The 23,561-nt window shown below is 45.0% G+C and overlaps 1 protein-coding gene across 5 annotated transcripts in view; it reads left to right on the top strand.

Moving 5' to 3' along the window:
* Positions 1 to 23,561, top strand: part of TMCC1 (transmembrane and coiled-coil domain family 1) — a 181,704-nt gene that overhangs the window by 76,967 nt on the left and 81,176 nt on the right. The window contains exon 1 of one of the 5 annotated variants that reach the window (XM_019499567.2): positions 17,610 to 18,138. The exons of the other annotated variants lie outside the window; for them this stretch is intronic. Coding sequence (XP_019355112.1) covers positions 18,100 to 18,138 — 39 coding nt within the window. The 5' untranslated portion in view covers positions 17,610 to 18,099. Of the gene's footprint in view, positions 1 to 17,609; positions 18,139 to 23,561 lie in introns of those variants that run through there. 5 annotated transcript variants of the gene reach the window in all.

The following is a 23,561-nucleotide window of genomic DNA, read 5'->3' as shown; positions in this document are numbered from 1 at the left end:
TTTCAGGGTTTATTTTTTACTATGGAAAATTAGAGCCCTCCCTCCCCACCTTTGCTCACCAGGATGCGGTTCCAGCTGCAGCTGTCCCCCCTGCTGCTTTGTGGTGCTGAGTAGCCCTGATATGCCAGTGCCCTGCCCCTACCCATGCCATTGTCTGTCACTCCTGATCCACAGTTCCCCGCCTCCCTCCAGCTCTGCTGATGCCCCACACTCTTAACCCACTGCCCCTTGCCTCTAGCCTCCCAGCGTGTGGTGAAGGGGGAGGGGCTGTTGGGGAAGGGGGGTGTAGGCAGAGGGTATGTGAGCATAGGTGATGCGTCAGGGAGGCATGGGGGGGTATGTGCCCCCCCCAGATTTCTGCACCCCCGGTGGGGCACAGGGCTGCAGCTGCCCCAGACCAGCACTTCTGCAGCCCAGCAGGCAGGACCCAGCACGGGAGGTAGTGCTACCCCACTGTGGCTCACAGGGTGAGGTGCCTCTTGCCTTCCTGGCAACAGTGGGAGGGCACATCTCCACACTGCTTCTGGGAGCTCCATACCAGCCATGCCACCATGGTGAAGCACCATGGCAGCACGGAGTTGTGCCCCCCTGCTGCTGCCAGGTGGGCAGGGGGCAGCTCACCTTGGACATGGCAGTGCAGTGCTCCTGGTGGTAGCGGTAGCAGCACCAAGCCTCCCTACCCTGCTCCGCCCTCCCGCACTGGGTCTCGCTCCCTGGGCCATGGAGGCAGCTCCTACCCCATGCCAGTCTAGCGAAGCTGCAGCCCCATGCCCTGTGTCCCACTGTGGGTGCAGAAATCTGGGGGGCACATGCTGCCCCTCATCCCGCACCCCCCAGACATACCTGCAGGGAGCTGCTCTCCACCATGCTGCCTGGTTGCTGGCCTTGCCTCTTGCCTCCCTCCAGCCCCAGGCAGTCCCTTGCAGGCACTGCTTGGGGCTCTGGGGACAGGATCTCTGCCAGGGGGTGAGGGGCACTTGCAGGGCTGGGGGGCGAGGGGCTGTGTATCAGGAGTGATGGGCAAAGACAGGGGCAAGGCACTGGCATATCAGGGCTTCTCCCTGTTTTGTGTGTTTGGTTTTGTTTTGTTTTGTTTTGTTTTTCATGGTTTTCCACAGGAAACAGAATATGAGTGGAGCTCACACACACTCACACCTTACACAAAGTTTTGTTTCCCTGACTATAATACAAACAAATAGGGGGACATAGTTTCCAAGGTTAGAAATACAAACCTGTTCTATAGCTTGTCTTGTGCTCAAAAACAGTTCTTTTGGCTTCACATTCACTAGTACTTCTTTAGCTTTCTTCCTTGGTGCAACAAACACTCAGCCAGTCAGTGGTCCTCTGTGGCAGGCAGCCTGCAGAGAAACCCCTAGAATTCACTGGAGGCAGTTTATGCTTAGCCTCCCATTAGGTTCAGTGTATTGCAGGGGTGCCTTCTATTATTTGAGCTGTCTGACTATACAAAGAAGCCTAATTGCCACTTCTGTTTAGCCCTGAGTGGAAAGTAGCCAGCACAGCTACCGTTTCTACAAGGTTCATCAAACGTTCTTCCTAGTAGCCATCAACCCACTCCAGCCAGCACCACTTATGAGGGAGGGAATAGCTGTCAGAGCAGAAACAGACTGTCCCATTGAAGGAAAGTTTAGTTGCCACTGCCAGCCACAAGAGCTGATCGCAATACTTACAGTTGCTTCAAAAGTTCTGGACACTATAAAGAGAACCTCATTTTATGGTTATGGAAACTGAGGAACAGATTGGCAAAGTGAATTGTTTGAGGCCATCCAGCAAGTGTGTGTCAAATGAGACTAGAATTGGAAAGTTCTTAGTGCTCAGTCAGTGGGGCTGCAGGCACAGACAGAAATGACAATTTTTGCCCCATCTGGCCATAGAAAGCAGCTTATAGCCTTGACCAAATACAAGCGCATGGCTGCAGATAGCTTCAAAAATATCTGATCAGGTAAAAAATCTGACCCCTCATTGCATGAGGGGTCAGATGAAGACATTTCACAACAGAGCATCTTCTGTAACTTCTGTGTGCCAAGTCTTGAGCTGTTTTCAAAACGGGAGGGAGGAAAGTGGATGACTACACAGTCCGGTGGGTGGCGAATTGGCTAGAGGGCTGCACCCAGAGAGTCATGGTGGATGGGTCGGTTTCAACCTGGAAGGGTGTAGGCAGTGGGGTCCCGCAGGGCTCGGTCCTTGGACCGATACTCTTTAATGTCTTCATCAGCGACTTGGACGAGGGAGTCAAATGTACTCTGTCCGAGTTTGCAGATGACACAAAGCTATGGGGAGAAGTGGACACGCCGGAGGGCAGGGAACAGCTGCAGGCAGACCTGGACAGGTTGCACAAGTGGGCAGAAAACAACAGGATGCAGTTCAACAAGGAGAAATGCAAAGTGCTGCACCTAGGGAGGAAAAATGTCCAGCACACCTACAGCCTAGGGAATGACCTGCTGGGTGGCACAGAGGTGGAAAGGGATCTTGGAGTCCTAGTGGACTCCAAGATGAACGTGAGCCGGCAGTGTGACGAAGCCATCAAAAAAGCCAATGACACTTTATCATGCATCAGCAGATGCATGACGAATAGGTCCAAGGAGGTGATACTTCCCCTCTATCGGGCGCTGGTCAGACCGCAGTTGGAGTACTGCGTGCAATTCTGGGCGTCACACTTCAAGAAGGATGCGGATAACCTGGAGAGGGTCCAGAGAAGGGCCGCTCGTATGGTCAAGGGCCTGCAGACCAAGCCCTATGAGGAGAGACTAGAGAAACTGGACCTTTTCAGCCTCCGCAAGAGAAGGTTGAGAGGCGATCTTGTGGCTGCCTATAAGTTCATCACGGGGGCACAGAAGGGAATTGGTGAGTATTTATTCACCAAGGCGCCCCCGGGGGTTACAAGAAACAATGGCCACAAGCTAGCAGAGAGCAGATTTAGATTGGACATCAGGAAGAACTTCTTCACAGTTCGAGTGGCCAGGGTCTGGAATGGGCTCCCAAGGGAGGTGGTGCTCTCCCCTACCCTGGGGGTCTTCAAGAGGAGGTTAGATGAGTATCTAGCTGGGGTCATCTAGACCCAGCACTCTTTCCTGCTTATGCAGGGGGTCGGACTCGATGATCTATTGAGGTCCCTTCCGACCCTAACATCTATGAATCTATGAAAGGGAGTGGGGGGAGTTGGGTCTGAGGGGTTTTCAGCCCTTGCTGCAGGGTGGGAGGGGTTCGAATTCACACACCCCACGTCCAGAGACAGCTAAGGAACACTTAGAATAGAGGTGGGCAAAATATAGCCCACGGGCCAAATTTGGTCTGCCAAGCCATTCTATCCAGCTTGCAAGGCCCCTAAAAATTTGGAAAAGTAATATTTACTGCCTGTGGCTGCCTGTCAAAGATGACAGGAGCCAGGGGAAGCCATGGCAGGACCCTGCAGCAGCCAGACCTGCCAGGCCCCACCCATCCAAGTGGAAGCCCCTGGCTAGCAGAGGCTTCTGGCCTGGGACCATGAGGCTGTTTGTGCCTGACTGGATAAGGCACCCCACATGCCTGCAAATCCTTCCCACAAACTCCACAGCCACACCCTCCCCCACACACAATCACACAGCCCACAAATACTGTACATACACGCACGCATGCGTGCATACACACGCACACACCCCACACAATATACCAGAGTAAGACTACATTTTGAACTATTATGGAATCGCTTCTACATATACAGCACAAACGCACACAAATCAGGACAATTTTTTAACATTTAGTTAAAATATATTATTATGGATGCATGACTTTTAGTATATAATTTTTTTTTTTTCCCTGTTCTAAGATGGCAAACCCTCTTCCCAAAAGGAGTACTTCCAGGGACAAGGGCGGGACTTCTGGTGACAAAGGTCAGAGGTTAGGGGTGGGACTTCTGGCTCCAAGATGGCAATCAGGGTGCAGGGCTACCCATGCAGCTCTTGACAGCTTGCCAAAACTCGGTAAGTGGCCCTGTGCCCAAAATAATTGCTCGCCCCTGCCCTAGAACAAGCTCTCTCTGCTCCTTTCCCCCCCTCCCATTGTGAAACATGGATAGGCTGGAAGGGAAGAGGCACTGTGGGGAAACAGGCTGGCTCGATTCCCCTCCCCCCTGGAACCAACAGTGAACTTCTGTTTGTTCTGGGAGATGGTTGCAACTTGGAGCGCTTCCTGCAAAGTGTTCTCAGTTACAGCGGGGAGCACTTCCGTCTGTGTCCCATGTTGCCTATGCTTAATAGTTAATGTCATTTAACCCATGAAACTGGATAGGCCAGACACTTCTTGTTATCCTGTTATTACTGTACAGACAACCCCTGCTCAGCGCTCTTAATTGTTTCCTGAAAAACTGAGTGTTAAGCGAAATAAGCAGTAAGTGAAACTGAAACTATCTGATGATCCAAGATGGCAACCACAAGTGTTTCTAATGACCCAAGATGGTGACTGCGAGCATTATAATGAAACTTGCTGAGCGCTAAGTGAAGTTCACTATCAATTTTAAATGAGCATTATAGCAAAATAGTGCTAAGTGAAACAGCATTAAGCAAGAGTTGCCTGTACTGCTAATCTTTGCTGGCCATTGTAATGCAAATAATGGCACGCTACACTTGGGAGGAACAGGAGCCGAAAAATAGAGCCAACATGCTCAGTAATGAAAATTGCTGCCTCATCTGTCATTGTGGTATGAAAATACCAAGAACGAGATAGAAAATCTGATTAACATTTTACTTGTCTGGTGTTTTAGTCTCTTAGAAAGGTCAAGAAACAAATTATTTTGTACATTTGATAATCTGATACCTTCTGCAGATTGGCCAGCTAAACTTAAGTATTTTCTGTGCTTTAGCTTGAGAGAAAATGTTATCTTTTAGGGTGCGGCAGAACTCCTGGTCCTAACTCTACAACTGATTCATTTACACAGTCTTGAACAAGTCATTTTCTTCCCTCCCTGCTTTGGTTGACTCATCTGCAAATGTGAAGTACATCCCTAAACACACTTGGATAGCTCTATGGAGCGGTGCTGTGGGTATGTCTGCCCTACACTGCAGCTGAACAAGTGCTAAATAACCTGGTTTGGGTAACGAAAAAGCATAATATATTGGTCTAAATGAAGTGTGTAATATGGTCAGTTCCTTGTTAGCTCAGGCATTTCTATGCAGCACTGCCCTGTGCAACATGAATGTACTCCAGGTATATTATTATCATACATGCATTTGAGATCCTGCTGCACTTTGAGTTTCAACACAGCCTCCATTATAGAGCCTGTTATGTATGTGGAACTCTTTACACATTCACCTTTTGGAACTGAAATGCTTTAAGGTGAGTCTTTTAGAAAAGTATAAGCAAAATTTTTCCAACCGTGTAATGGGTAAGGTAAGGGGAACCTAACTACACACTTTAAGAATACAGTCCAAAAAAAAAATTTGCTGGAGACCTTACTAAAGACTGAGGCTATTACTTATTTGGGAGGGAAAAACAAAAGAAAAGAAGCCCCTTCTCCCCCTTGGCTTATGAAAAAAACAACATGGCTGACATTTTCTATTACATTTTATAAATCAAGAGCGCACCTCCTAAGAAGCTGCAAAGATGTCTAAAATAGGCCTAGGGGCATGCTTTCCATGTAGTTCGAGGCAGCTGTTGGACTTTGGCATTCCTATGTCTCTACACTTGCATCTTCATGACACTTATGGAGGAGATGAAAGTCTACTAGGTTGTTGGGGAGAAAGTGTTCTGAGAAGAAGTGAAAAGTGATGGAAACCTACCCTGAGTTGAGAGGCAAAGGGGAGCCATACTCTTATCTTCCCATTGTTTCAATACATCTGGAGGCAGAAGAAGAGAGATTGATTTGTGTGTCCATCAGCATACTGAAAGTGTGATGCATCAAACACATTAACAAGAGAGACGAGATAAAGCCCTGTGGAACTTTCCACAGCAGACCCTCGGGGATGGAGCACAATGACCTAGTGCCACCTCTACTTATTGTGAAACAGGGCTGAAAACAGAACATTTAGATGTAGTAGTTAAGTGGGTATTACAAGACAGCCATTAATGACACTGTTTACTCTGGAGATTTTTGTGTGTGTCCACATAGTTAGGTTGGCTAATGTGGACAGTGCCTCATACCACACAGTCTAGTGTTCTCCATGCTGCAAGGACACGCTTCCTGAGCATGTGCTGTACTGGGGGGGGTTCTGCAGGGGTTTTTTTTGACCCCCTGAACATCCAGGGATCAAAAAAAACCACGGAAAGAAAAACTGGAGCAATGCACGCTCAGCCAATGTGCATTGCTGAAAAGTGGAGGTTGCCTGCCCAGAGCCATGCTCCACTGCCAGCCAGGCTCCATGCAGCAGAATTGCCATGGCTGCACCCCCAGGAGGCCCCCAGGAGCCAGGTGAGGCTATTGGGGCCAGCACCGTGCTGTCCCCAGCCTCCCCTACCCCAGCGGGGTAACTTGCGCACGCGGCGTGGGTGTTCTCCAGAGGCAAGAAGCGGTGTCACAAGGTACGTCGCTGCTACTTGTCCCCAGGGAACCAAACGTCCACATACATCTGGATGCACCCTGTGAAAGTATCTTTCCACGCTTTCGTCACAAACTTTGGGCTAGGAGTAGTGCTGTGGCTGTGATGGTCCATGGGGTATGCAAGAAAGAAGATGCCTTTTGGTAATATCTTTAAGTGGACTAGCTGTATAATTGGGAGAGATGGCAGACAAGTTTACCAGCAGTGCCCTCCAAACCAGTCCGAGCTAAATAACAGATAAAATAAATGCCTCGTGTTTAACTTAGTTTGTAAGTGAAAGGGGCAAGGGTAAATACGTAGATGCAAACAAACGCTGAAAGGGGTGGCAAACTGGAGTAAAGAGACGTTATCAGAAGTAGGTTCAAAACAAGCTGAATAGTGCAGTTTTATAAAAAAACCTAATTATGTAAAAAAAATAAGACTATTCAGAAGGGAAAAAGATCCTTACTACCTGCTGAATACAGAGACACCAGTTAAATTATAATAAGCCATGAAACCATTGTCTTTTTTTCTGGCGTTTAGGTTAGGCTATTCCTACTCCTCTACCAGACCTGAAGAATGGTATTCTGTGCCAAACACTCTGAGTTGTAGAGTTGGTCCTGTAAATTATACTGTAGAAGTAACCTTGCTTTTCACAAACTTTGCCATTGGTATTCAGTTTCTGTGTATTGGGTGGAAGTTACCACATGTACTTTCAGACACAATAAGAGACTAAAATATAAGGGAAGACTTGATCAGAGAAGATATTTTCTACCCATGAGATTGTATTGCCACAGGAATGCTGAAAAGTATTAACTGTTCATCAATTTTTCAAGCAAAGAGAGTACTTACAATTGAATTTCATAGAATAGTTAAAAATAAAGCTGGAAGAAACCTTAGGAGGTCATCTAGTTTGACCCCTCTTGCTGCAGGCAAGATCATCCATGTCTAAGCCATCCCAGACAAATGTTTGTCTAACCTGTACTTAAAAACCCCCAATGACGCAGATTTCAGAACCCTGCAGGTAATCTCTTTCAGTGTTCAACTACCCTTATAGATAGAAAGTTGTTTCAAACATCAAACCTAAATCTCCCTTGTTGCAATTTAAGACCATTTTTTCTTGTCCTGACCCCTGGAGACTTAGAGAACAACTGATCACTATCTTCATAAGACAACTCATTTCATTTATGGAGACTGTTACCAATTTCTCTGTCAGTCTTTTTTTCTTTGGATTAAATAATCAGATTTCTTCCAACATTTCCTTATGTCGTGTTTTCTAGTCCTAATATTGCCCACAATAAGAATTGAATGAGCATGCAAGGAGTTCTGAATTTAATTAAATTGCAGATCAAAGAGAACAGAACCAATTGTAGTAGCAAAAACCATATACCTGCCATATGTGGTATCCAATGAATGTCTGGTATGTGTATCAAGAATATGAGGGAGATTTTCTAGGATTTCAGTCCCATCGTTGCATATTTATTATAAAATATGGGCCAAGTAATTGAGTTACACACCGTATTCATTCACTTGCAAAAAGGAGAACGTTTTGAAAATGAATCAGGGGCCTGAAGGGGATATCTTCCCTTTGAAGGGTATGCTATAGGAGGTGGGGCTCTTTACTGTGTTGAAATAGTATGAAGTTACCAATGCCAGAGGCAGGATGCCACTAGACAATTGTCTGATCTGATATGTCACTGCTCGAAGTTTTAGATGCTCAAATATGCATAATATGCATTTTTAGATGTTGATCTTTGAAGACAAGTAGCAATAACCTATACTTAATAGCTGTCCAGACTTTCCCTTGAAGTGATCTATACAGGAATGTAATAACTTTCTCACAACCTCTTTTGCACCAGTATGTTGGGGTGGGGAAAGGTTGGTTTTCACATGTGATGCCTTTAAAATATCTCAGATGTGAGTTGCAAGTAGACAGGGGCTCTGGCACCAAGCCCATCTACATTTTTGCAGATGATTTTGTATGGGTACACACACATCACTGCCAATCAAGCATATGTCTCATTGGGAAGGACAGTGTCCATTTTAGTTCCAAATTTGCTATGGTCTACCCATCTGGTGTTCTCTACGTTTTATTGTTGAAAAATTGTATACATCAAAAGTAAAGAATCCTGTCAGTGAATTATTAGGAGTGATTTTGCCTTGTCTACCTACCCTAGTTAGTTATACTGCTATGACTGTACCAGTGTGAACACTCTTCTGGTGTATACAGTTAGCTTTTTTTCCCCCCTCCAGTTCATCTGAAACTCCTTTCCAAGTAACATGAGCTAAACTCAAGAAAGCCATTCTTTAACCAGGACAAAGTGTCTCTAGCTATTGTTTTAAGGTCAGACTTTAGGATAGCTGAGAACCCTTTCCTGTGTAGACAAGGCCTTATGCCAAAGGAAGAAATGCCACAGCATTGTGCCTCTCCTTTGGGGCCTTTGTTAAATACTGCATGTCACATCTGAGCTTAGGCACGTTAAGAGATGGGGAATTAATTGCTCTCTCTAAACAGGGTTCTGCAGAAATGTGTATGTTCATATAAAATTATATCTGAACCTCAAAGAACCCTGCAAACAGAATTGTCTCTCCATCATCCCCGACAGCCAGCAGTAGCTAGGCAGATAGAGCTAAGTTTTTGAACAAGTGTAAGAGGGGTACCCATACAAAACTTTTCTGCCGTCTAGTCTAGTTGTCCTTAACTGCAACAGTTGAGAAGAGTTTCCATTGGCTTCAGTGTAGTTTATGGTGTGTCTTTACTGAAGTGTTAACACAGGCTATATTACTTGGCTTTTGCTCCTACCTCCTATCCTGTCTACATATGCAGACCTGTCAGCACTGTTCATTGGTGATTTTAACTTGGACCAGCTGAGGACATGGCTTAGAGTTTGAGTTCTGTTTTCACTCAGATTTATAACCTGCTTAATTTTAGTGAGCAAACAGACTAAGTCATTCAAATGCTAATAGCCCTCCTACGATTGAAGTGAAGTGAAACTCACAACTGTGTATGAACAGTGAGTTTTGTTTAATTGTGCCTAAAGTAACAAGCCTTAAGTGGCTAGTTAACATACTCTCTGCTCTATCTTCCTAACTGCTGGTACGTCTTTCTTAGATGTCCTGAGTTGTACAACATTTGTACAATGAAGAGAGATTAATCCTTATGATTTCAAAAACATGGCAGAAAGGAAGTGGCCCCAAAGGACTGACAAAACACAAATGTTGTCAAGTTCAGAGCAATCCTTCATACTGATATCTGAGCCGAGTCCTATGGTTTTTTAGGTATGTCTCAGAGTGAAAATATTTGGCTGTATTTTATGGATAAAATGTGACCAACCTGATTCCAAAATGAAAAGAATCTTTGAGTAGCATTTCAAATTCATTGAGTTCTGATTTGGAGGAGGGGGGGGGGTCCGACATGATCTTTATAACTGCAATTGAAAAAGTTGAATTTAAATCTCCCATCAACTCTATCAAAATGTCAAACCAACACCAAACCAGATACGTAATGCTGGCTAAGGACATTGTGAACACTGGGCAAAAAGGAAGGGATATATTGATTTATACCCTCTGCAGGTATATGTATTTGGGCTCTCCTCCCCCCCCCCCCCCAACCCCACCCTACCCCCCAGTACAGGTAGTGTCTGACTTCAGGCAGTGTATTTCTGAGACTTGCTTTTTATCATTTAAGAACTGTCAAGCAGCACAGAAATAAAAGACTGTAAGGAAGCACACACTATTCTTTTCATCTCTGCAAAGAAGACATTGAACTGATTTACAGTTGAAAACTAGCAGAGACTGAAAATAAAGCACAAATGTTTTGTCTTTTAATAAACGAAAGCTGTATCAGCTGCCGAGATCTGTGGCCCTTTGCACTATGAGGCACCAGCAGTGTGAATGAGAAGAACTATCTGTTAGCCAGTGTTAGCTCAGGTCTTAGAAATTTCATTTTGTTTCCCTTAGCATCATGAATTATGCCCATTTTCAGTATTTTGGATATCTCACAGTGGTCAGTGTTTTTAAAGCCTTGTTGCTTTCCAGAACAGGAGAGCCCTGCTTACTGCACCTTCAGCTAGTCTGGGCTGCCTCAGTGGTAAAATTAACATTTGCTATTGTATCCAGTGAGACAGGATAACAAGAAGATTCAAAGTGTTGCTAGTTGTATTCAGTGTATAACTAGATGTCTAGGACTCTACTAGTGAAACCATTCTTACACTTTAGAAACAGATTTCAAAGCACACTGGAGGGAGTAATACAGAAATGACCCTGAGTCTCTCTGGGATTCAGTGTCTTCTGCTCAAGCCCTGTGCCTGGCACGTGATCATCTTGGTAATACTGTGCACCTTTCTGTGCTATTACTGAAATGAAGGATAATTGCTTGATGGAACCTTTCTCCTGCCACATTAGCTAAATGAGTTGAACCAGGCACTTTTTCCTTCCAAGAGGTTTACAAATCTGTAGTGGAAGATGGATGGGATTTTACATAAAGAGCAGTTTGGCTGCCATTTCAGAGAAGCTAAATTGTAATAATATAATAGAATAGGTTCCAGTAATAAAACACAAGCACAACAGCTGGAAATATGGTAGGCAGTTATTAAAGTCCTACACTCTTAAGTTACTAAAATATGTGCATAATGAAGATGTCCAATCACAGGATACTATTGCTATAACTTCCCTTTCTCTGTTCCCTATTCTTTGTTTTTATATCTCATATTTGAGTCTCTTTGTAGTCACAACCATGTCTTTTCCGCATTGATCTGAAATTCCAAGGAAGCTTGTGCGCTCAAATAGACTTCACAGTTACATTTCCTATAATATGGACCCCCTTAGCATAGGACAGAGAGGAAAGAATGCCTGACTCCTAATCCCAGCTCTGTCCTCACCTTGCTTTATTGCCTCGGGCTAAATTATCTAACTTTTGGAAGTTTCACCATGTGTTAAATGGGGATAATTAATGCATTCCCTCTCGGTTTAGTGAAGATTTGAGTATTTTGAAGATGAAAACAGTTATTTGCTAGAATTGCAGAAAACCAACACTGTCAGACATCTGTGCTTTTCTGACATAAGCCCAGTTCTTTGATATAGTTTTACCTATAAAACTCCTGATAATTTGGACCTACCCCTCTCCCATGGATCTGGTTCTTAGGATTCCGCCTGTGTTCAGGTATAATGCACACAAGTGCTACTTTTTTTTACACATCTCACAAATACACCAAGCTGCTGTTGACACCTAGACGTTTCTCTGTGGAAGCCAAAAACCACGTCCCATTGGGATGCTACATTTGTGTAACAACCCCGTCTTGTTTTTTGAGGTCTTTGCTAAGCAGTAATGCTCAGCTGCCTCTTCCTCTTCTCTACCCCTACCTATTCTGAAAGGCTTTGGCTTTCAGTTACTGACAGGAGCAAGGCCCAGAGATCAACAGAGAAAATATATGGTCTGAAATGGAATTAAAATGGCTAATTTAACCATCTGTTTAGCTACTTTACTCAGCTATAGTCATTGTTAATGCTTCTTACGGCAGAGTTAAATGGGAAAATAACACCAGGAGCTCAAGTTTGGATGATTCACTGGGGACATACAGTTCCTTCATTGAATGTAACTGTCTATGTTACGGTAACCCAAGACAATGTCTAACCTATAAGACTAAAATGTATCTGGAATCCTTTTTAAAGTGCATTTTAACCATTGCATTTGTAAGTGTGGCTATGGTTGCTTAAAACAGGACTAGGAAACCCTACAGTACATTGGGGATCTCTTCTTGTGCAACCAGCATCTGTTCTTCCCATTCCAGTTGTCTTAATGCTGCAGTTTTATTAAAATTGATTTACCAAAGAAATGTGTTAGAGAGAAGGTGAAGGTGGGGAAAGACAGGAGTTGCATCTTAATCCTCTAGGCATTTGAGTTATTGAATTCATTCAGTTTTCTAATTTAGAATACAAGATGCTTGGTAGAGGAGACATCCACCTCTGCAGTGCTTCCTCCTTGTGTCCTTTGTTTTTAAATTCTGTTCTGTTTAGATCCCCTGCATTTTGCAAGTCCACTCATCGCTATGGACCTACCGAAATTGCAATTTTGTGGAAATTGCAAAATCCAGCATTGCCTGTGAAAGAGGGCAATGTCCATGAAATCTGCCGGGGGGGGCAAATAGAAAACTGGATGAAAATAAAATGCTGGCTCCCTAGAGCAGGGTTGTCCAACCTTTTTGAATGTGGGGCCAGATCACAAACTTTTTATCACCCAGCGGGCCGGCCAGCCATGTTCAAAGGCGTCACAGGAAGTGGTATCAGATCAGGAAGTGATGTCACGTGACCTTTGAAGTTGCAGGGGTTGACATGGTGTTGGTTGACATGGCATGCATACCTGGGTTGACATGGTCCTGCAGGAGCTGCTTGGCTACAACCGGGTTGACCTGGTGCTGGAGAAGCCGTGGGGCCAGGCCGGGGTTAACCTGGGGCCTGCCTGGCCTGCAGGTGCCATGCCCAGGTTGACATGGTGCTGCAGGACCCGCCTGGGCAGAAGTGGGTCGCCCCCAGCCAGGAAAAGCAACATGCAGCTGAAGCTTGTCCCATCCTGAGTGGCACACGGCTCCGCCCTGGCTTCTGCTGGCCAGTGCAGACCCGGCTGGGCTTCTCCCGCCCCAGCAGCACATGAGAAGCAGCCCCCTCAGGGCCTCGCACACGGGCAGCCGGGCCCGGAGAGCCGCAGCGCCCTGGGGGAGACTGGCCTGGCAGCTCTCTCTCATTTCTTTAGCTAATACAACCCCAGGCATGGATCAGCCCAGTGCATGATGATGATTCCGTAGAGCAAAATCTTGGTCATTAGCAAATAGTAATTTTTAGATAGCTTTTAAAAATCCTCTCTTTTTTTAGTGTGCCCATTAATGGTTAATTTAGTTCTGATGGCCATGCAACTGTTGAGACTTTTAAGTTGCATCTAATTTTAAATCTAGTTCTTTATCTCTTAAATACAAAATTCCACCTACATGTCTTAACTTATTGAATAGGTGAGTGAATGACAGAGGGATGGTGAATCTTCCCAAGCAGCTGGTCAGGTGAGACAGTCTAGGTAGAAAGTAATGTCATGTTTAAACCTCTCTTGTAAGTGTGTTTGGGTGTGGGAGAAAATAATGTTTATATGCATTGTTATATCCTTTACAAAATGTGGAAAGTGACTTTTTGAATTGTACAATGTGTGTACATGCACTATCTAGTAGCCTTGATGCATATGGATTGAGACCATCAGAAACTTCAGTTACTGAAATCAAAGTGTTGTTTGTTCACCAGCTAAAACGATAAACTATATAGTCTTGCTTAGCAGACTTCTCAAAACTCATTGCATCCAAACAGTACTGTGAGCTTCTATATTCAAGTAGTCATCTGTACAATAGCTGGCAACTGTACAAAATGTGTGAAATACTTGAAAAATAGTTCCCAAGGCATTGGTCGCAATTAGCCAGGTCTATTTCCTGATGCATTTATAATTCATAGGGCAAGAACTTAATTTTAAATAGGTGTGGTATTGTGTAACTAGCACTACTGATGTAGTGAATGATGTTTAAAACAAAGGGAAAATATGTCTCCTGCATTTAAAAAACAAACAAATTTACAACCCAAGAGTACAGTCCTACAGACACAACTGACTTGTATTCAGCTGTGGCCATCATCACCATAGTGCCTGAGCACCAGCAGACATCCTGTGTTATAACTATGTCCATAGTTATCCTTCTAACCCCTGTGTGAGGCTGTGAAATATCACCATCATTTTGCAGGCAGGGAACAAAGGCATAGGTATGAAGTGATTCACCTGTAGTCCCACAGGAAGTGCATTCCACACACAAACTTGTTCTTCTGCATCCTAATCTAGTCCTGTGACCACATACCATAAGCATTTCTGGTCATCTCACCTTTTTTTCTTTTTCACTATTGGCAGGATTTTCCATTTCTCTCAATTTAAAAGTAATGATCTGTGGGCGTGTTGGAGGAAGCTACTTTTCACTTCAGAGACAATACACCAAATAAACTCCCTAGCTCATTCTTAAGACACTGAAAAGATATTCCAGATGTTGGAATGTCATTTTTTAAAACCTTTTCACACTTTATAAAAATCAGGGAAGTGTCCCTGTTAGAGTACAGACCAACACAACACGTGAAACTGTTGCAAGAATATCACTGATTGGGAACCAGTTCACAGTTGTCTCTGGAAGTGTTCACACACGTGCTGTTGAGGATTCTCAGTAAAACCTTCACCTTTTAGTGATTGCACTGCTGCCAGAATGCTGTCAGGGGTGATAGAGTATCCAGACACTCATGCTTTCTAGGGGTCAGTGCCCTGAGTTACCCAGGATTCCTCTAGAGGGGGAGGAAGACTTGGATTGCCAGGTACTAGGGAGGACTGTGTGACCCCAACTTATGGTTTCCAGGGGGCTGGGTGCTTTCCCCCCTTCTCCCAAGAACTCCCTGGCTTTTGCAATCCCTGCCATGGAAAGCCAGAAGTTTCTTGCCTGGCTGCTCTCCAACCCACTCACAGCACATGCCTCAGTTTCCCTGCATGCCTTATCTGTATACAGCCAATAGCTATATTTCCTTCCACACTGCCAAAATCTGTGGTGGTTCCCAAGACTGTATGTCTATTGGAGACCCCTGTTTTTTCCTTCTGGGGGCTGGTTGCTCTGGGACTTCCTGCAGACTCCCCCTCACGCTATTCCTTTAGAGGACTTTACCTAGAAAGCCACCCAAGTACCTTTTGTTGCCAGCAGCTGCATAGAGGTGTGTGCGCAGGGTGGAACAATGCAGAGGGGGAGGAACAGTTAACAGTTAATGGGCTAACTGGCTTCACATTGAACACTTGACAGCCATTCTGTCACCCATTGTGCAGTTCCCCTCCACCATAAGTCAGGAGTTGACGGGTGTTTACTCTTACAGACACAACCTGGCAGGGGTGCTACAAGCAGAGGGCCACCAATGCCCCCTCCCAATCACGGCTACCCCCCACTACAAACGAGCCTGAGATTCCTACCCCAGGGTTCCTAGCAGGGAAATACAGCTTGACAGAGACTTTTTGCTTCTCCACCCCTGCAGGCTGTAGTCTCCATTGATGATAAATCTTTGAGTCCTGGTTGCATCCTAGCACAGCCCTGTTGCCCTACATTGTTTGGAAGGTGGGGGTGGGAGTGGGCTGAAGAATGAGGCAGTATTTAAACAAAATATGTTGTGTGCTAATTTATCTAATATTTTGCCTCATGCTTTTTCAGTGGATCATTGTAGGAAAGCTTCCCAGCATAGATGCATTTGGAAAGGGATTAGGTTAAGGCAGAAATTCTAGCACAGGGGCCTGCGTAGAGGAACACTTGACAGCAAGAGCAGGAGAATGTGGGGCATGGAGGAGGAGGAAATGAAAGCAGAGAAGTAAGTTAGCAGGAGGCAATTGCAAAGAGGCTCTATGGTAAGACTCTAAGAAGCCTGAAATTGAAAATGCTGAGCTAGGCTTATATGAGAAATGTACTTATTTCCAGTATGCTTTGGGAGATGATTGTATTTTGGTTTTCCATTCATTTCCTTTCCTCCCCACCCCCAGCATCCTGGTAGAAGTTTAAGATTGATCCATTAAGATGTGGTTCCTTGTCTGTATGGAGCAGGTTGGAAATGCGAGTCTCCCCTGATGATTTCTTTAGACCTCTTAGGGCATAGGTGCAGGGTATTATAACAAACTAATGGAGACCTGTAATCCGTGTCTTAATCTGCACCTTCTCTGCATAATGGTAGGACTGTGTCTGTCATGCACAAATACAGTGGGGAAAGGACAAATCTAACAGCCTGACTGATCAAGGCATTCAGATGAATGACAGCATCCCTGATGTATTTTCTCTTTGTTGTTCACACATGAATTTGCTGCTGTAACTGTATGATGGGCAAGGAGAAAAAAAATTCCTTTCTACTGAATGTTACTGGATGTCCTTTGTCCATTTTAGCCCCAGGGACATTAGAAGAAAGAAAGAAGGTGGAGCAGGGAGAGGGAGAAAGATGGATGAAATCTTGGCTGCCAGTCCATGCAGAAGTCCCATTGATTTTAAGTGAGCCAGGATTTGACCCACAGCATCTGCATTAATGCTAAATTAGCTGGCTCTGATGTTTCTATTGCAGTATTGCCCAGAGGTTTCCACTGGGTCAGGATCTGTTGTGTTAGGAAGCGTGATACAGAGGTTTGCAGGTAGTGGTCTCTGTAGCATGTGGAGCTACTCATGGATTAGGTCTGGAGCGTTGTGTGGCATAAGGGAGCTTTTAGGTAGCTCTTGTATGGGGAAGGATCTTCACCAAGGGAATGAGACCAACAAGAGGGAACCTAACTCCCGTACTGACTGTTGCGCCAAGCCCTGGTCTGACCATAGTGGGCTTCTAAATACCTTATATGTGTGCTGCTGTGTGCAGGGGCTGCTGGTTTCCAGAGTTCAGCACATTGCTGCTGCATGTTCTGAAACCCTAGGGCTGCAGCGTTGTCCTGTCCCAAACTTCCTGGCTCCCCCACCAAAGGGCAGCGGTGCATGGGGGGCATGTGGCAGGAGTAAGCAGCCTGGGGGCAAATCCTGACTCTGAAGAGAGATGCACTCTCAAGAGAGAGTGCATCCCTTGGCAGCGAACAGGTCCTGAGGAAATGAGAAGGGGAGGAGAGGGTTAAGCTGATTCGTCTTGGTTGTGCACAGTGGAACTGAAGCCCTTTGTTGCTCCCAGTGGTGGTGGTTGGGTTTCCCTGTCACCAGTCACAATGACCTGCTACCCCCCTCCCCCTTAATTATTAATCACTCTCCTGTTTGCTAAACACTCAAAAGCAAACACCTCCGGTTGGCTCCTATTGGGTTGAGCCCAGCAAAGTTGAAGTCAGGGCTGTGGCATGCATCCCGCACCTGAGCTCATTCCTGAGGTGCGGCCCCTCCTTGTGAATAGGAGGAAGTCTCGAGCCAGTTGTGGCAGACAAAGCCTCGAGCAGCTGAGCCCAAGGGTGGGAGTGAGTTGCTTCCTCCCAGCCAGGGTAACCCTTTCTTCACCCTGAGCCAGTCCCTGCGGGGGGGGGGGGCAGACACCCACTGCAGGAAGCTGCCTTTGATTTAATCTCTGCAAGGCTTTCTGCTGCTTTTCTTTTTCTTTTTTTTTGGCTGCTTGTTAACCTCCTTACTGCACTTTAAGGCAGATGCTAGCAAACCCCACCCTGCCATAACCAGAGCCGCCAGTCTGCAGGCTCAGGTGGCTCCCCAGCAGCACTCGGCTAATGAATCTGAGGAGGGGGATGGTCCGTCTGTCTGGACCCCTCACAGCTGACTCACAGGAAGTGCTAAAAAAGCTTGGCACGGGCAAGCAGCTCCAGGAGCCTGCCCCTTCCCTCCCTCCCTCTTCCCCTGCCTGCCTCTCGGTTTTACAGGATCTCTCTGAAGAACAATGAAGTGGCTTTAAGTTGCCAGACTCCGAGGGGAATCCCTTGGATCCATCTCTCCAGCAGCCTGCAGGATGCGGTGCTTCGGACAGTTTTAGGCAGCTGTCACTCTTCTGTCTCTCTTCACCCCCATCCCCCTTTGTGGATCGCTTTGTCTGAAGACCGAGGGTGACCATGGTTCAGCGCTTTAGCCTCCGAAGGCAGCTCTCAAAGGTGGGTCGGACATCTCCTTGCCATATGCTATCCAGGGTGTCTCCTTTTCTCATGACAGATCAAGGGGAATCTCTGCTCCGGCAGAGGTGGAGGAGCCTGTGGGAGGAAGCAGCTCTGCCTTTTGTTCTTCCCTCTCACAGACACAAAGGTTTGAAGGCAGGCTGGCCATTAGCAAGTCCTGCTCCCCTAAAGCCAGAGCTGTCACCACAGATTCGTTGGAGGCTGGAGCTTTCTCCTGCAGTTAAATCTCTGGTGAGAGGGGTGGGGAAAGAGGCAGGCTAATTAACAGCCTTGCCCGCATGTGGACTTGGACAAAAGCAGACAGGGTGGTCACTTACCTTTTATCTTTGTATAGGTCAGACGGCCAGTAGTAGGCAGAGAAGTGCCCCAGCCCTCCATCTAGAAAGAGAGGGGCAAAGCTTGTGCTCCTCACCTTGAAGTGTTGAGCAAGGCTTTCTGTGAACAAAGGAGTTGCTGTGAAAGGTTTTGCTGCTAAGTAATAAGGTGTGTGTGCCCTTTCGTGCTAAGGGGTTATTTCAATGGAGAGTGTTTAATTCACAGGGATTTGCATTTCTTGTCATTTGGAATTAATCCAGCGAGTTTAGTTGTAAAACCACTTGGAAAAATCAGCCCATGAATAAAATGAGGCTGTGTAGTGCTCTTCAGGTAAGGATGCTGAGCTCACAGAGCAGACATAGCAGCTCTGTCTTTCTTGCATCTAATCATTTAGATCAGTCAGACCTGGCTCCACAAAGATGTATTGCAACCATTAACTTTTGATTTAAAACTAAGCCCAGCTTTTACATCTGACACTCCTCTCCTCCAAAGTGTATGTGAAGGTTTCAGATTTAAAAAATGCTGCTATCAGCAGCTAAAATAGGTCAGAATTTGCTCCCTGCAGACCGCGTGTTGGGAAAGGCTATAGTGCTGCAATAAGCCGGTCAGGTTTTTTGGGAGGTTTTTTTGGTTCTGTGGAGTTCATCATTATCTGCAAAATACTGAACTGAGCATTTCAAGTGTCTGTGAAGAAGGAAACCTGCCACTTTTTCCCTTTAATAGTTTATCTAGTTTTGTGCCAGGGGCTGTGCCTCTGAGCAGAGCAAATCTCTGCAGGCAATATAAAGCATTCAATTTTTCCTTCAAAAGTGACTATATCTAGTTAATGATGATCTCAGCATCTAACCCCTCTTTGTCCTGGGACTAAAATCTTCCTCAAACCAATCTGAATTCCACTTTTTTTTTAAAACTAACCAAACCAAACATTGTGAGCGGTGTCATACTAAGTTGCAACCTGTTCCTTGATTCCCTGGTCTAACCACATCTCTCTTCTTCCATGCTGGCGGACTATACTGTGTATTACACCGAATCAGCCTTAATTATGGCAAAGGGATTTGTACAAAATTAATTCAGCTGGAGCCTAACCAGAGTCTGCCTGGTCCGCATCTTTGCTTCACTTGAAAGTGACGCTTATCAGCTAATGTGTGAAATGAGAGAAGACACCACTTGAGAAACAGGACTTGCCTTTTTTTTTTTTTTAACATACTTTGGAAATTACTGAGCAGTGTTTGCTTGATGCTTTAATCCCCTGCACTTCTTTACAAATTTCAAGCGCTCAGTTTTCACCCCAGCTTTTAAAATCCCAAAATAAAAGGGAAAAGCATAGCCAGTACCAAACAATCAGACTGGATCAGACTGTCTCATATGGACTGTAGAAGGCAGGGTAGATTTGCACCTTATAGACTAACCAAAGTAGATGTAGCACAAGCTTTCGTGGACTGAAACTCACTTCATCTGATAACAAAAGCTGCAGCTGTGAAAGCTTGCACTCTGTGTAGAATATATAAGGCCTAGAGCAATCCCAAAGACACGTGGCAGAGTCAGGAACAGAACCGAGTCTCCAATTCTTGGCCAGTCCATATGAGACATAGTTAGCCATGTTAGTCTGAAATGAAGTAGAAGACAGGGTGGATTTGCACCTTATAGACTAACGTGTGTGTGTGTGTGTGTGTGTGTGTGTGTGTGTGTGTGCACGCGCATGCGCACAATATCACAAACACACGCACACACACCATAAGAGGGTTTCTCAACCTGTGGGTTGCAACCCAAAAACAGGTCGTAAGAATATATGAAAAGGTCATGAACAAATTTAAAAAATGGATTGTCCTTTAAAAGAGAAAAACGTAGGAAACTGTGGCTTTTCTCTTGCAGGTTGTCAGAGTTCCAGATTGCAAGGGGCTGCTTGGGCCCCTCCCCCCCGTGCCCTACACACACCATACCCTACCTCACGCACCCACCCATCCTCTACGCCCCACACTAGGGGGCTGGGGCAGGGGGCAGCAGGTCAGGAATGAGGGGCGCTAAGTCAGGACTGGCCATCAGTGTTTACAAATAGGTCCTGGTACAAAAAAAGTTGAGAACCACTGATCTAAGGTCCAAATCTATCCTGTCTTCTACTTCACTTCAGACTAACATGGCTAGCTATGTCTCATGTGGACTGGCCAGGACTTGGGAAACCTGAGTTCTGTTACTAGCTCTGCCACTTCTCTTTGGGATTGCTCTAAGCCAGTCCTTCAACTTCTGTGCCTCAGTTTCCCTATATGCAAAATGGGATTGCTGCTGACCTTTATAACATGCTTTGAGATTGTGTGGCATTTGTCATGGACTGACATGGCAACAGAAATGTAGTGACTGGGGGGAGGAATATAAAAATCATGTACAATAGTACAACATAGAGGGATTGTCTCACACACCAATAAACAAAGCGACTTCATTGAATGCAGTAGGATGTGTTTAAATGACTCAGTAATTTTGTTAAGGTCACAAAGTAGTGATGTTAATCTCTAGCTAAATCAAAAGGAGTGTAATTTAGGTATAGCAAATGTGACTGCACAAATGTAGATTTTTTTTCAGTTTATGAAACCATCACCAGTGAGTAGAAAACACTATCAGAGAAAACTAAGGACTAGCCAGAAAGGGAAGGCATGATCTGATGGTCCAGGGCTGGGACTCCAAAAGCTAGCGTCATTTTCCAGTTTTGCTACATATATCCTATGTGACCTTCAGCAGGTCACATTAATCCCTCTTTTCATTCCCATCTGTAAAACAGAGTTAGTCTTTCTATTACTCAGGTTAAATTAATGATGGTGTGTGTGAGGTGCTTCAGCACTGCCCTGGTGGGTGCCCCAGCAGTGTGTAATTGCATACTAAATTGTGAAGTCACAACTAGAAAAAGCTGCAGAAGGAAAAACTGGTGTTATTGCTGATTCTTGAATTGCATTTGGGCTTTCACAGACCAATTTGCAAACGGTGCCTATTTTGGATTGCAAAATCGGCATTTGGGTGTGCATGTTGGCATTTGTGTGTCCTTTGACATATAGCAACCAGACAATCTGTCAACTCGAGTATTTCTGCATGGAATTCTAAATATCATAAGAAAGCCCCCACATTTGAAATTGGGTTGTTGAATTTTCGTTGTAAATGCAGAATACTTAATGGCTTTGAATTTGTTTCAGCAAATATCTGGACCATGCCAAGTTCCAGTTACACACTTGGTTTTGGGTACCCTTTGCTTTAGTCTTAAACTTTCTGTTACATTACACACATTTTCTTTAGGCCTTTCCAAGTGTTTCGATAGTTCCATCTACCATCTCTTAATTGTTTGGAAATCACTAGAGGCCTAATAATTTCTACTGTTCCATCAGGAAAACCTCAAAAAGTGCTGCTATTTCTTTGTGTTTAGCTGGGGAATTCCCTCTCAAAATGCTGGAGCAAAACAGTGTCCAGCTTTATTTGGCATGATTTTGTCCAGATGTTTTTTTAGCTGGGGTTACAAAAAGAAAATAATGGAGACAAATTGCACTGTCTTCAAGGATGCCTCTTCCAGTTAGTCCCTGCCATTTTATTTTGTATATATGCTTAAGGCTTGCCTGAGAAGAAATGTTTTAGATTTGCCAAGCAGAGCTCTTATAGATGACTATACTTTGGCTTGGGGAGGGGCAAGTTTGATTTGAAATATGTGATACTGTTCAGTTAAAGTGGAGTAACATGGGACTTGTTTAACCATTATGGCTGCTGACAGATGGGGAGGAGATGGGGGGAAACTAAACGCTTTACCAGAAGCATTGCGTCTTTGACCTGGCTCTCCCAGCATCTGTATAGCTTGTGCTTCAGTGGGACTTTTTGGCACTTTTATCTAATAGCTGATTCAATCAGCTATTAGATAAAAGCACCAAAAGCCGCACTGAATCACACGAGCTATACAGACGTTGGGCACACTGGGTCAAACTGACGTGGTGCCTCTTCTGGGCATGTGCTGCATTCAGTGTGGGGGTGCACCGACCTGAAAGTAAAGCGCTGTGTTTGGTGGCGGGGGGAGTGTTTCCCACATTTGTATGCCTGTGTTACAAAGCTTTGGAGCACCCTTACCTTTTGAGGCACTTCATACGGACAAATGAGCCTCTCCAAACATGATATTTTACTGCTTCTCCTTAAAGTCCCAAATTGGGTCATTGGTGCTTTCTCCTCACTCATTCTGGCTGATTTTACTTGGAATCATAGAATCGCAGAGAAGCAGGGCTGGAAGGGACCTTGAGATGCCATCTAATCCATCCCTCTGCCTTGGGCAGAATCATCCCTATCCAAATCATCCTCTTCAAATCCTTTGCCTACCTCTTAGCAAAACTACCCAGTCAACTGTGATACAACCACAAGGCATAACACTCTAACCTTTACCTGAAGGTAAAGTAGGGGAACCATGGTAGCCATTGTCCTGCTGCTGTGGAGGTCATTAAAATAGAGCAGTAGATTCAAGGAAGAGGGCCACGCTTCCTTTTGCAGAGGAAGACAAGACGCCCATGGTCCATACTGATGGGAGGTGAACCGATCCTGATCTGCCAAAACAGACTTGAAATCATCTTATCTGAGCTATGTGAGATGATGTCTCTAAAGGAAGTAATAGTATATTCTGAATATTCAAGGGCAGCATTTGCTGTGGTACTGCCTATGTGCACTCTGTATTCTTCCTTTCCCATTTCTGTAAGTAAGGGCCTTTTTTTTCTTCTGTGTCTACTTTGAACAGTTTTGTCTCTTCTACATCACTTCTGCATCGACTTTGACTCCAGACAGGTAAGAGTTGACACTGAGTCATGTCCAACAAGGGTCAGTCTTCTGCCAGTTATACTCATTCTATGTCTCTGAACACGCCCTTCCTCCTAGATGCTGTTGATCTGCATTTTGTAGACATAAATGTTGTTATGAGTCCAACAGTACATGCCTCAGTTGTTCTGGGTTAGAAACAATGTTGTATAAAGGAATGCCATCTAAAATGAGACTTCCTGAAGTCTAAAGGAAGTAATATACTTCCTCAATATGAACAGGTATTTACTAGTATCTCATGTTTATTATTTAAAAGAATATCTACACAT

The sequence above is a fragment of the Alligator mississippiensis genome, chromosome 12, assembly GCF_030867095.1.
Source record: "Alligator mississippiensis isolate rAllMis1 chromosome 12, rAllMis1, whole genome shotgun sequence".
Lineage (NCBI taxonomy): Eukaryota > Metazoa > Chordata > Crocodylia > Alligatoridae > Alligator > Alligator mississippiensis.
Note: the sequence above shows the minus strand (reverse complement) of the source record. Positions and strands in the feature narration are given on the sequence as shown.